Source organism: Orbicella faveolata, unplaced genomic scaffold (assembly GCF_042242905.1).
Source record: "Orbicella faveolata isolate gen_17 unplaced genomic scaffold, um_ofav_v1 contig_26, whole genome shotgun sequence".
NCBI classification, from domain to species: Eukaryota; Metazoa; Cnidaria; class Anthozoa; order Scleractinia; family Merulinidae; genus Orbicella; species Orbicella faveolata.
The window spans coordinates 1,277,861-1,291,283 of NW_028301554.1; the positions used below are offsets into that span (position 1 = coordinate 1,277,861).

Here is a 13,423-nt window from a genome sequence, read left to right on the forward strand (position 1 = left end):
TCTATGTCTTTGTTGATTTTTACTTTCAACAGCGTTTTTCCGGATCCTGAGCTTTCATAAATCAGCCTCAAACAACATCATAATACAGGTGTAATACAATTATCATCACAAAAAGATTTTGTTAGGTCTGTGCGAACTGCATAAAAAGTAGCAAAGCACGTAAAGTTACATGTGCGCAGTGACGTCACAACATGGCGGCTGACATGTCTTTCTTGGAATCGGTAGAAAAGCTACCCACAAATCGGTCGTTCAAATTTCGAAAATTGTCTGCGGTTTTTGGCTGTTATTTCTATAATTTAGCGTGTTCGTATAAAATATCATTTCTTTTTCTTTTCGTTCTCCTGTTTATAACCTTCTCAGTGGGAGTGCTGATTTAAACTCCAGTTGAGTTCTCTTAGCATCCGTGGTTTAGATATCGCAGCCCCAATTCTCGGTATTGCCATTCTTCATTATGGACGTGAATCGAATGAGCGCAGTCGAAATAGCGAGCAATTGCAACAAGCGAGAGACTGGTACGTATTCGAAATCTATAGCTGGTGGCAAGTAATGCGAATTTCAATTCGAGATTTTTGGCCGCTAATCACCTGATATTATAGTAGTCAGTGGCAGATCTAGGGGAGGGGCCGAGGGGCCGCCCCCCTTATTTTGGGTAAAAAAAGGAAAAATCGCAACAGGAAGAAAAGCCAGCAGGGCAAGTCCAACCCCCATCCTCCCTCCCCTTAGCCCAAGGCCTGGATTCGCCACTGGTAGTATCATAATAAGAACTGTATTATTTAATATAATACAATGCATGCGTATTGTTAGGTTTATGTTACAGTGCATGTTACGGACATACCCATTTTTTCAATTGGGATTTACATTGCTGCTTACTAATATCTTCGACTAATCCCAGCTGAACTTACACAATTTTTTTAAGAAAATAACAACTAACATCCAAGACATGTTTGCTTTACTGCGTGATGGTTTACAAGATTTATAATCTAACTTAATCTGATATATGCGCCAGCAGATCACATTAGTAAGGGAATACCTGGACTGTTAGTCCCGGGGGGGATACCCATGTAAAAAGCACGGGCTGCTCGTCGGATATTTTGATAGGAACAAAAGTGTAGCAGCTCTCGTAAGCCTGTAATTCACATATGACTGATAAATTATGTGGCTTTTGTAAAATATCCTGTAGCACTCGGCAACGTAGAGATACTGCGAGGGTAATATGTGGCCATATGGTGATTTTTGTCTTTTAGAAAACTATAGTGTACCTGGGACTTCAGTCTAGGGTTTAACCCACGAATAAAAATAGTGATTTAACATTTTAGTAGCTATCTGGTCCCCATACAATCTAAAAGCATGACAATGCGTGTAAGTTGTGATATCAATAAAGGATTAATCGGATGACTTAACTTGGTGCATTCGGCTTGTTGAGTTTTGAAGCTGTTGTCTTGATTTGATGCTCTAGGAGGTTGGTCACGGGCAGCGCTAGCTGAAGACACTTCCTCGGTTCTCTCCGTCGTTCTTGGGTAAATGAACTCATGTATAAATCAATGGTGGTTGGCGGTTTCGTTTGGCTTTCAACAACTGTTTTATGGTTTAAGCGACAACCAATCCAAATGAACAGGCAGGGCCGCTTCTTTGTTGCCCTTCCCGTGAAAAGAAAACTCGCGCATCTTCTGTAACTCCTCGAAGCAAATTCGATTTGAAACTGGCTCAATTTCGCACAAATGCCTCAGCAGGAATACCATATCTTCTAACTCAGAGGCAAATCTCGTTTTGTGTCCGTTTTCAACGACCGATGACGGGTTCATTCGAAGTCGAAGTCCTAAGTATATATGACCGCGCAATATTCACGTGTTGTGAAAATTTATTATAAAATATCAATTGTGTGGCCAGATCATATCTGAAAATAATCAGGTTACTTTTGTACACAATTAATTTCTCTCATTGAAAGCAATTATCGCAAACCACAATAGAATCGCAAAATTCTTGCGATGACAGCAACATAACAGATAAATGACGTCACCCCATAGCAACGAGAACTGGCGAATATTTGAGCTTCCGGTTAGCTCTGGCTCGTGATGCGGCGGCGGGCGGGAGTGGACCTTTTGAGGCTTAACACACTAACAGGTACCAAAACCACTTTTTTTAACCCCTAAAAGGTACGACAAGCACTCCCCGTTCTTTTTATATCGGAGTTCCCTTCCGGGTGTTAGTCAATGAGAAAGGAGAAAGCAGTGACCACAGCGTATGATAATAAAAACATCAACCAACTTTATTTAAAGAGCCTCCACCAATTACGTTGGCCCCTTTACAATTGACTTTAAAAGTAAAATATAAAACTACGGAAAAGATATTACAATATATCAAAGATATAAGAAAACAAATGTATTACAAACGTATCAATGTAAGCCGCAATCATACAAATGTCGTCGACAGCAAATTAACGATCGTGACATGGTAGCAAAAAGTGCTTTGATATATGTGTTTACTTTTCCTAAGACTACCTAAGCTAAGTCATCGTTACATCTTGCAAATGAAAATAACATGGGATATTCCCACAGGCAGAAGAGCCAAAAATTGACCTTTTACAAGCGCGGCCGAAGCACTGAACTTTATTTACACTTCTTTTTTTTTTTTTTTTTTTTTTTTTTACTACGGTTTACTGAAATATTTGATTGTCACTGAAATAAGTTTATAAGGGAGATGGACCCTGCGCGCGCACTGATTGGTCGAAAAGCCATGTTTTATCAGAATATAAAACAGAAAAAGCGTGTTTTATTGCTTTTGCCACATTACCTCTAGTCAACATTTTTGTTAGAGATGGAGAAAAACATTTTCTTTGTTACTACTCGCGGCGTGTAAAATCTATATCATAAAGCAAATAAAGAAACCTAAGCCGAGAATTACACTGTGATAAAACACACCGGACATCTGAAAACTCTCGAGAAATGTAGAAAACACTCGCCTGCGAGTCGTGTTTTCTACATCTCCGTGTTCTCAAATGCCCGTCGTGTTTTATCACAGTGTAATACACGGCGTGTAAAACTTAAACACTGGGCTGTTTTGACAAGGAGGAAAGCTCTGTATAGTAGGAGGGTTTATCAATAACAGAGAACCATTTACTTAGTACACGAAAAATCTTGGGCAACAGGGTGCCCCTTGGTGGAACAGACCTTGTTTTGAAGGCATGGAGAATATATCACTACCCACCCCTAGCCGGGATAAAAAGAGACATAGAGAGAATGAGCAAACTCCAGGTGGCCAATGTCTGCTGCGGTAAGGAATGGACAGCTCTTCTGATATAAACGCTAAGTACAGGCTGGTTCGAGGAGGATGAGGGTAACCGTTCCACCAGCGACGAATTTTCCCATGTAAACCAGCCACATGTTGATTTACTTTATCTTAACGACCCAAGGTTTTCAGAAAAGTTCATGGAAAAACTTAAGTTTGCTGAATCTCTTGTCAGTGATCTTCAGTTCTGTCCTAAGCTCAAAATGGCGATTCTCCCGTCTTATTGCCATACATTTCCGTTGATGTTAGCTCAGAGAATTTAAGAGTTCATCAAGACAGTATCTCCTAGTTCATGATTTTCGTGCTTCTCATCACCTGTTTGTTTAAAAATTTGATGGTCTTGTAACGGGAAATCAGGACTTCATCACTTATTGCTGACTATTTACTTAGTCACTGATCACTTGTTACTACTTTCCTATCACATAAATCAGTTTTGTCACGGAGTTATTCCACTCAAAAATTAAAATGTCACTTTGCCTCAAACTTGTTCGTACTCAGGACACAAGTCGAGGGGAAAATGCCTCGTGACGATCATCTTGGATTTCAGTGTCAGACCCAAGTACAAGGCTGATGCAAAACGTCTCTGTAAGAACAGGAAAATAACCAGTTACTGTGAGTAAGCAAAAGACTCACTCGCCAACTGAAATGGCTTCCTTCTTGATGTAAACAGGGTAAAGTCCCGCGGGGACTGCTATGTAAAAAGGACGGGGATGTTTGTGGGAAATTTTGAAAAGATTCCCTAAGAGGTACCAAGATCCTATTTTGTGGGCGCGGCTTTGTTTTCACCTCTAAGAGGTACCAATTCTAAATCAACGCATAAACTGACACTGACATGACTTTTAACAGTGTTAATGACGATTGCTTTGAATATCTTCTACTCGTATTTTTTCGGCTCAAAATCCCTAATAAGTACTGCAAAAGCTCCCGCCGTACGACGTATGAGGCTAAACACCCTAAAAGTTACCAAAACGCTTTTTCAAACCCTAAAGGGTACGACACGCACCCCCGTCCCCCCGCCCCCTTCCCCCCGGGGGGGGGGGAAAGTAGCCTCAATTAAGCCTTCATAAGATATTAAAAACGCTACTTCCTCAGTTCTATGAAGCTTATTCTGTTTCTAAAAGATAACACCAAAAAGGTTTGGGTCTTATTTGGCGCGTCCGAAAGAATAAAACGAGTGCTTATTGGCCATGGATTAACAAACTAACGTGATTTTAAAGCACTGAGAAACAACAAAGTGGTTACTATCGACTGCTATAAAATACCAGAGATATTACGCGCGCTCTGATTGGTCAATAGGGTTGACAAACAATTATTCCATTGTACCGTTAAAAAACCAGTTTCTGAAGCTGGCAGCATTAAGGGATAGGACGCAAAATTGACTATTACAGACGATTTTAGTGTAATCACTGATGAACTTTGATTATGAAAGAATTTCAATGTATTTCATATCTTTGCATTTTTAACCGACTTTGAAAAGATACCACGTCGCCTTCCATCATTGACCAACCTTTTTTACTAAAACACATAGGCCTGGCTGCTGAAATTCAACCATCAGACGTTTAACCCAGTCGAGAGTTTATCACATGGTAAAAACTGCTTTCATTTACAAAAAACTTTTCTGACAGTGTATTGTACGCTCCCCAAATTAAATTAGTTTATATTAAAAGACATCCTCAAATAGTTGAGGCAATCTTCAAACAGAATTGGCATGATTTGATTGCTGGTTTCAAAACCCAAGAATGATAAAATTATTGTTATCTTATCTGAAAACTTACCCTTATTTTCCAAACTTAAATGACACGTTATCTCCAATCAACATAAATGGTGCCCAGTACTTCACTTCAGACCAGCCGTTACCCCGCATCCATTTCATGGCCTCGTGAAGAGATTCACTGGCACTCTCTCCGTCAACAAGATGCTCATAGAAGCGACTCATGAACTGCTCTGTTGCTTCGTCCTCTAGGGCCCACAGTGCCACTAACACTGAGCGTGCACCAGATCCTAAGAACGCTCGAGAAATTCCGATAACTCCCTCGGCTCTGATCTTCCCACGTCCACTGTGACAACAACTAAGTACAACAAGTTTGGCTCGAAGTTGAACTTCTGAAATGTCAGACATTGTCAAAAGGTACTCTTCTTCTGTAGGAAACTTCTTAGTAGACCGCCCGGGAGAGAGGACAATTTCTCCTCTTTCGGCATCACCATGTGCGGCAAAATGTATCAGACCTGCTGAATGTAGCATTTCAAGCACCGCCTGCTTGGTTGCTTTCTCTCCTAATAAAGGCTGAACACCCAGCAGTCGCCCAATCATCTCTGCCTCCTTTCTTGCAAAGGGCAATGGTTTGAAGGTTGTACAACGACTATTGTAACGTACTCTACCAATCTCAGGATCACCGACTATCAGAACACCACACTGACTGTGATAGTCAGTAGGACTGTCCTGGATGCATTTGAGAGTGGTCAAGGAAGGAACAATGCGAATCCTAAACGTGTCTGATAAGTACTTTCCACTGTCATCAAGTAAAGCTGGAAATGGAAAATGGCACAAGCAGGGATCAGGAACAATGATGATCTCGGACCCCGCAAGTAAGTCAGCCACAGGAGCGATGATCATATTGTAGAACAAGATTAGATTCAGTTCGGGATCATCCTCACCCCTTCCTTGTCGCAAAGTTGCGAGCTCCTCCTCATGAGAGATATCTGGTTTTGGCTCAATATCATTTAAAGATCGATCTTCGCATTCCTCTTCGGATAAAATACCAAAGCTGCGGAAGCTTTCAGCAAAAAACTCTTCCAAGCTGTCAGATGATCCGGCAGCGTTATCGCTTTCATTTACTGTTATTGTTCGAAAATGCATGACTCCGCTTCTTTTGATAATCCACAAAAACATTGCGTTATCATAATTAGAGATATACAGACAAGAACAGTTGCTTTCTTGTTTCACAATATTCTCTATGCCAACCCAAGTTTGCGGATCAGCTGATATTTGCCTTTCAACAGAGTACCGTTTTGCCATCAGCTCTGCCAAGGCCCTAGCGCGTGCCAGCTCCACAGCATAAAGGGCTTTGTCAGGTTTGTCCCCAACAATAAGGAAGGCAGCAAGATGCCGATAAGGAAAGCTGCGAATATCTGAGAGCGATATTTTAAATTGATCGTTATCTCTTAGAAAAGCACGCAAACTTTCGCTTTTTTCCATGCTTAAGACCAGATAGTCAAATGCTTCCTGAATCTTTTCTTGGGCTATCTTCACGACTGTAAGTTGACAAAGGCATGCAAACTCTTCGTTTAGGTGTCCAATATCTTGACTAATTGAAAGTGCATTCTCGAGATAACCTTCAGCAACGACGGGCTCACCAATCGAACTAAACAATGATCCTAAGTTGAAGTATTCTGCTGCTTCTCCTTTTCTGTCACCAATTTCTTTACTTATCACAAGTCCTTTCTTAAAATATTCTTTAGCTTTTTCATATTCACCCAGAGATTGAAACAGAGATCCTAAGTTTACGTAACAGCCTGCTTCTCCTGCTCTGTCGTCAATTTCAACTGTGATTGCAAGTGCTTTGTCAAGATTTTCTTTAGCTTTCTCATATTCACCACGAAATAGAAACTTATTTCCGAAGTTTATGTAATCTCTTGCTTCTCCTTTTCTGTCACCAATTTTACTCCTGATCTCAAGTGCTTTGGCATGATATTCTTTAGCTCTGCCATATTCCTGAGCCTGTTGAAACACAGTTCCTAAGTTTCCGTAACAGCATGCTTCTCCTTCTTTGTCACCAATTTCTTTCGTGGTTCCAAGTGCTCTCTCAAAATATGCTATAGCTTTGTCATATTCACCACGAAATTGAAAAATAGTTCCTAAGTTTGCGAAATCTGATGCTTGTCCTGCTCTGTCACCAATTTCAATTCTGATCGCAAGTGCTTTCTCAATATATTCTCTAGCTTTGTGATACTCTCCAAGAGATATAAACATGGTTCCTAAGTTTCCGTAACAGCTTGCCTCTCCTGCTCTGTCACCAATTTCAATTTTGATCGCTAGTGCTTTCTCAAGATACTCTTTAGCTTTGTCATATTCACCACGAGATCGAAACACAGTTCCTAAGTTTCCGTAACAGCTTGCTTCTCCTTCTTTGTCACCAATTTCTTTCTTGGTTGCAAGTGCTCTCTCAAGATATTCCATAGCTTTGTCATATTCACCACGAGATTGAAAAATATTTCCTAAGTTCGCGAAATCTGATGCTTCTCCTTCTCTGTCGCCAATTTCAATTCTCATTGCAAGTGCTTTCTCAAGAAACTCATTAGCTTTGTCATATTTACCAAGAGATAGAAACACAGTTCCTAAGTTTCCGTAACAGCTCGCTTCTTCTGCTCTGTCACCAATTTCAATTGTGATAGCAAGTGCTTCCCCAAGATATTCTATAGCTTTATCGTGTTCACCAAGAGATTCAAACACAACTCCTAAGTTTCCGTAAGCGGCTGCTTCTTCTCTCCTGTGACCAATTTCTCTCATGATATTGATCGCTTTCTCATAAAGTTTTCCTGCCTCTACATATTTAAATTGTTTTTCATAGATCATGGCTAGTTCTAATAATAGAATGCCTTCATCTTCGCCTGTTTTTCCACGCTCTAGGTAAATGTCAAGAAGTTGCTTGCCGTATTTTATGGCATTTGTGTAATCAAAGATAAGACAATACGCCATGAAGATTGTTTTATAGATAGCAGTGCTAACTAATTTAACAACCTGCTCCTCCTTTTCTTTCGGCATCACATTATTTACGAAAATCAAACATTCTTTACAGACCTCTATAGCTTTTACACCCCGACCGGTGTTGAGAAGGAAAGTTGCAATAGCCAAACCAACACAGATGACTTGAAAAACGTCGTCTAGATTGTTCATTTTGTCCTCCTCTATAAGCCCTGTAAAAAGAAAATAACACTCAAGCTCTATAGTGTAAAATAACATTATACTTTTGTACTTCTCTTCTCCTACGTGTATAAATGAGTACCGGCGAACTTAATGCTGGAGGTGAGCCTGGTATTGGCTCCTAGCTGGCCGTTTTATGCAAGATGGGACACGTTGGTTTGACTCAGACTAGAAGGTTTTCACCTCGTGCTCAGACTTTATCAAACCTTTCCATTACAACGAAAAATAACCTGAAAAAGTCTTCTCGAAGTCATTAATAATTCATCAAGTTTAAACAAACGAAATCATGACCGTGACGGTGTTTGGATATCTGAACTTTATTAGCATAGATTTTCACGATTTCATTTCTCCGTTTTCTCCTTAGTTTTAGTTTTGATTGAGAAGATATATCAAACACTCAAGACAATGTTTGACCACATATCCAAATACCTCGAAGTTCATCAAAAATACTCTGCTGCGCGTCGTATTTTCAACTCTCTTCTCGGTGTTTGAAAATGTGGTCAAACACGGTCTTTCGTGTTTGATATATTACATAAATCCCCCGTTTCTTTACTGAATGTGTTATCGACCGTGAATAGGAGGGATCAGTACTGCAAGCACACTTTAATTATCTTGACTCCTGTGCAGGCCGAAACCGGCCTTGATGAGCATTGTCCTTTGTTCCACTTCTGACGTCAACACCTTTGACCATAATCGGCATTACCTCTACTCAAGGTCTGCAACAGGAAAAGATCTTTCCAATAATGCCCAGATCAGAGCGATTGGGTTAACTGAGCTTGAAATACGCGCGAAAAGGCTTCGAAATTTGAGTGAAAAAACTTGGAGGAAAATTTGTTCGATTAAGCTTCACTATGTAATGTTATGAATATCCCAAAGATATATTTTTCAACTAACAAGGCAAAAAATACAAGATTAGGTTCTTACCTCAGTCAGGAGTAAATCACTAAGAGCGTGCAGCTACCCTATATTCTGGTCACGGTGTTTTCACAGACCGATCTATTTTTTGTTTGAATTTATCCCGAATTCAGACCCCCATAGGAACTTCAGTGACCAATCACAAGCACGGAATTTATTGTTAACTGACGTCATCATTACACCGGTAGAAGTGATGGGCTCCTCATGTAAGGTTGGCCATTTTTTTCATTAGCGATGCGCGCCCATATTGACCGAAACTGACCTATTTTGCGGGAAAAGAAGCCTAAAAATAGACCTGTCTGTAAAACTGCCGTGATATAGGTTTAGTATGGGAGTTGCACGCTCCTAGTGATGGACTCCAGCCTCAGTAGAGTTCCCTTGGAAAAGTGCATGGCACCTACGAAACATTTGGGTGTTTCACGTAATTCCAGGAAAACCGATGATCATATAACGAATCTGTTTGGCGGTATGCGAGATGGGTTTTAAAACGCATAAAAATTGTAACGCCGAGATACTGAATGTAAACATCTTCAGGTTTAAACATGATTTGCACTCTCCGGCAAGTGGAATGAAAGACTCTTTTAAAATCAATGTCGGGATATGGAATAAAAAACAGTGAATCGCGATTCTTCTTTAACTCTCCCTCAGAAGCTAAAAGTAGCTCAAGAAGCCCGAAATACGCATCGATAGCTACAAGTCACAAAATCAACCTGTTCAGATTTATTCCTTGTTATACTCAGTGCCTCATTCCTCCCAGCAGGGTAACGTGATACGCGTAAATTGTCTAGCTTGATGCGCCATGGATACCAGTGTTATCAATCAAACAAAATCAAACCAAGTTTTACCGAACAGTTTCGAGTTTAATTTGGACTGGTTGAAATAAATGAGAGATTAGTTTTTCTTACCACAGTGAAGTTCGCACTGAAAAAAGTCGAAACTTAAACTAAACTAAAGTTGGCGAGTCTCTCAAAATTCCGAGAAAAAGTATCATTACAAAATCTAGAGAAGTTTTAATGGATTTAAATCAAGCTGTATAACAACGAATGAGTTCGAGTTTGATCGGTAAGTGATGTTGCTTGTACAGAACATCCCGAAACTGACTTCTGTATAGGTCGTCCAGCAAAGCCATGCAGTGCATGTACACGGTAAAGAACATTTGTTTGTAGTGTCATGGTACGATTTGAAGTTCTACTTGGTGCCGGTAGGTGGGCAGTTTCTGTGTCAACTAAATATAAAGGTGCGTTCTTGATCATTGTAGTCTATTCATAAGCTTGAACGTAGGGAATCCGAAGAACTGGTCGGGCGGGTCATGTAGCATTTCCTGAGGCAAATCATTAATAGACTGCTAGCAGATTTGTGCTAGCAGAGGTTTTAAATCCGGGAACTCTGCGGCTTAACTCGGCCAAGCATTACATCATTTGAGGAGGTTTTTGTGATATCTCAAATAATATGTTAAATGTTATCGGTGGAAGCCCAAATAATGCATTGGTTTGAACAAAATAACGACTAACTTACCGTTGCGCAGTAGCCTGTGTTCAGCCGTTCGTTCTTCCAAACAAAAACTGTAGAGGTGCGTTTGTGTGTTACTGCTTATAACTGTGTTGCTAGCATAAATTATCCATCCTAAAAACCATTTCAGTTTCGCAGCATCTGACGTGACAAGCGGAAACAAAAGAAACGAAATGTTTGTCTGCACGTGATCTTTGCAGAAGATCATTTGAAAACCAGAAAGATGATTAATAAGGACATAATTATAGAACATGAGCGAGAACTTGGTAAGAAAGGACAACCCTTTTTCCTGTAAACTATCGGTAAAAAAATGAGTCGAGGAAGAGTGGGCGGGTAAAATTCCGACCTAAAAAAAAACTCTCTTTCATCATGTAAACACATATTTAAACATTGACTTATTGTAGTCAGTAGATGATATTGTAAGCTTGCGGTTTGTCATTGACTGTTTTTAAGATGTTACTTCAAGAGTTTCGGTTATTGAGTGCTTTTACCTTCATCATTTGAAACTTAAAGATTTTACATGTGATTCAATACAGTGGCCACCAACTGGCCATGAAAATTTCACCGTATTAACGGGGTGGCTGTATGATATTAACGGGATAGGATCAAATTTCATAACTGGTCTATTTGAAGTGACTTCTTGACAGTCATCACAACTCACTTCTAAGTAACTGCTCTTTAATAAGCATTTAAACTGCAAGTTTAATTTTAAAAAAAGTTGAAAGTTCAATCAAAACCGTAACTGGTTCGAGAGGCCGTATTATATTAACGGGGTAAAATTATAGACGACTAAACAGTTGGGATTTTACAATGAGGCTGTTGGCCGTATTAACAGAGTGGCCGGATTAACGGGGTTTTCTTATGAGAAAATGGATGGGCGTTTCGCCAGGACAAAAAAGACTGGCCGTAAAAACGAGGTGACGTAATTAACGAGGTGACCGTAAGGCGGGGTTCTACTGTATAAGCGCGCGCGCGTTCGTTTTGACACAGAGGCGAAAGGCAATCGCAAATGGCCTATTGGCCTATTCAGAAAACATCGCGCGAGACTCTGTTTAGCACGCGCGTGAGTACCGTGATGCGTTTCTTGAATTTTGCATGTCCCCTTCTGAGCGTGCGCGTTTAACGTGCTGTCTTTTTGAATCACGTGCAAAGCCTTTCAGTTTCAACCCATAAAACGTTAAGCACTAAACGAAACGTGTTGAGGTAACATCTTAAAAACAGTCAGTGACAAATTAGTGACTTACAATGTAAACATGTCTTTGCTCGTGCTTTGAATACCCACCCGGCGATCAACCACCAGTCCTTCACTACCGCTTGTAGATTTGACCGAACAGACGGAAGTTTGAAAAAAAAAATCAGTTAACGATTCTTTACGTTGATACTGGTTTGTAAACAGTCGGCATCATTACTAAGCGCGCCATGCATTTCGACAGAAGCAAATTATATGCTTCTGATTTCGATAATAGGTCATTCAGGAAGATTTGTTTTAAAAGAAAAGAAAGGTTTAAAAAAAACCCGAATTTTTAGCAAGTCGTCTTGATGAGAGTATATAGTGCGTGTTTGCAAACAATTTATACTTACATTTTAAGCAGATTGCGACAACACTGATAAACTCGATGTGGTCCTCCCATTTTGGCCGCCATGTTGAAGGCTTGCGCGCCAAGCATGACTTAATTTTATATACAAATTAGTTTTCATTGCAGAGCACTGCACTAATAGCGAGCTAAGGTAGTAGAATTCTATGTTAGACGATTCACGAGTTAAGAAATCCTTTGAAATTAATCCGAAAAACGGTAAGATACTTGTTTACTTGAAATATTAGGGTGTTTAAGCAAACCACGACGACGACGGCAAAGAGAACGTCACCAAACATAAGGTTTGATGAGCAAAACAATGGCTGTGCACGTGCGTTATAAATCTTTGTACATTTCTTTGCCGTCCTCTGCACAACAACAACAACATGAAATGACCAAGTTCTGTGTAGTCTGAGGAACGCGAACGACAACGGCTAATTTTCGTAATTCCATTTGAAATTGAACGCTGTGGTTGCATGGTTAGCCTGAGCACGTTTTCAGAGCCATTGGCGTACTGAACAGATCAAGATAATAGCGAATTTCGCTGTAAAATATAGATTGATTTTTGACTCGATGTGGTCCTCGGCGTCGCCGTCGTCGTTGCTTAAGCCGCCTATTTAGTCATCATGGCGCTATCCGACTCACGCAATTGACATAAAACCCATGATGGGAATTTCTGAACAGACCATCCGATAGCTATAGCCCAGTATTTTCCATGGAATAGGTTGATCTCCCTGTACATCTTAATATCTCCAAGTTATTTCGCTGCGACTTGACTAACGCTAGCTTTTTCAAACGCTGTAACTGCTTAACCTTTATTATGCAAAAGCCCTGTGCAGAATCGCTACATCAAACAAAGGTTTCTTCTCGCCTTGTCAGGGACTGTTTATGAGCTTTCAAACACAGATATATTATCTCCTGAATGATAAAAAAAACTTATTTACTTTCAACAGCGTCTTTTTTTCTTTTTCTTTTTCAACAGCGTCTTTATTTCTTTTCTTCAACAGCGTCTTTTTCGGATCCTGCACTATCTCTTTTGTGTTCAATTGAACCAGCCTCAAACTATGTCATATTATAGGTGTAATACAATTATCATCGCAAAAGATTTGGTTAGGTCTGCTAGAACTGCATAAAAAGTAACGAAGCATGTGAAGTTACATGTGCGCAGTGACGTCGCAACATGGCCGCTGACATTTCTTTTCTTGATGTAACCAGCAGT

General features: G+C 40.1%; 1 protein-coding gene across 2 annotated transcripts; it reads right to left on the reverse strand.

Moving 5' to 3' along the window:
- Positions 1 to 2,616: 2,616 nt before the first annotated feature.
- Positions 2,617 to 10,788, reverse strand: LOC149107543 (uncharacterized). Of its 2 annotated transcripts, XM_089295153.1 has the most exons (3): positions 10,637 to 10,788; positions 5,061 to 8,199; positions 2,617 to 3,868 (listed from the first exon to the last, which is right to left on the reverse strand). In XM_089295153.1, exon 2 carries the CDS (start codon positions 8,177 to 8,179, stop codon positions 5,063 to 5,065), a length of 3,117 nt encoding a protein of 1,038 aa, XP_089151279.1. In that variant the 5' UTR covers positions 8,180 to 8,199; positions 10,637 to 10,788; the 3' UTR covers positions 2,617 to 3,868; positions 5,061 to 5,062. The 2 variants fall into 2 exon arrangements, with proteins under 2 accessions (XP_089151279.1, XP_089151280.1); XM_089295154.1 differs by lacking the exon at positions 10,637 to 10,788 and having other exon boundaries at positions 5,061 to 8,411.
- Positions 10,789 to 13,423: the final 2,635 nt, after the last annotated feature.

Coding starts and splice junctions, on each gene's coding strand:
- LOC149107543 (XM_089295154.1), bottom strand. CDS start 8,245: ATGTTATTTTACACTATAGAGCTTGAGTGTTATTTTCTTTTTACAGGG.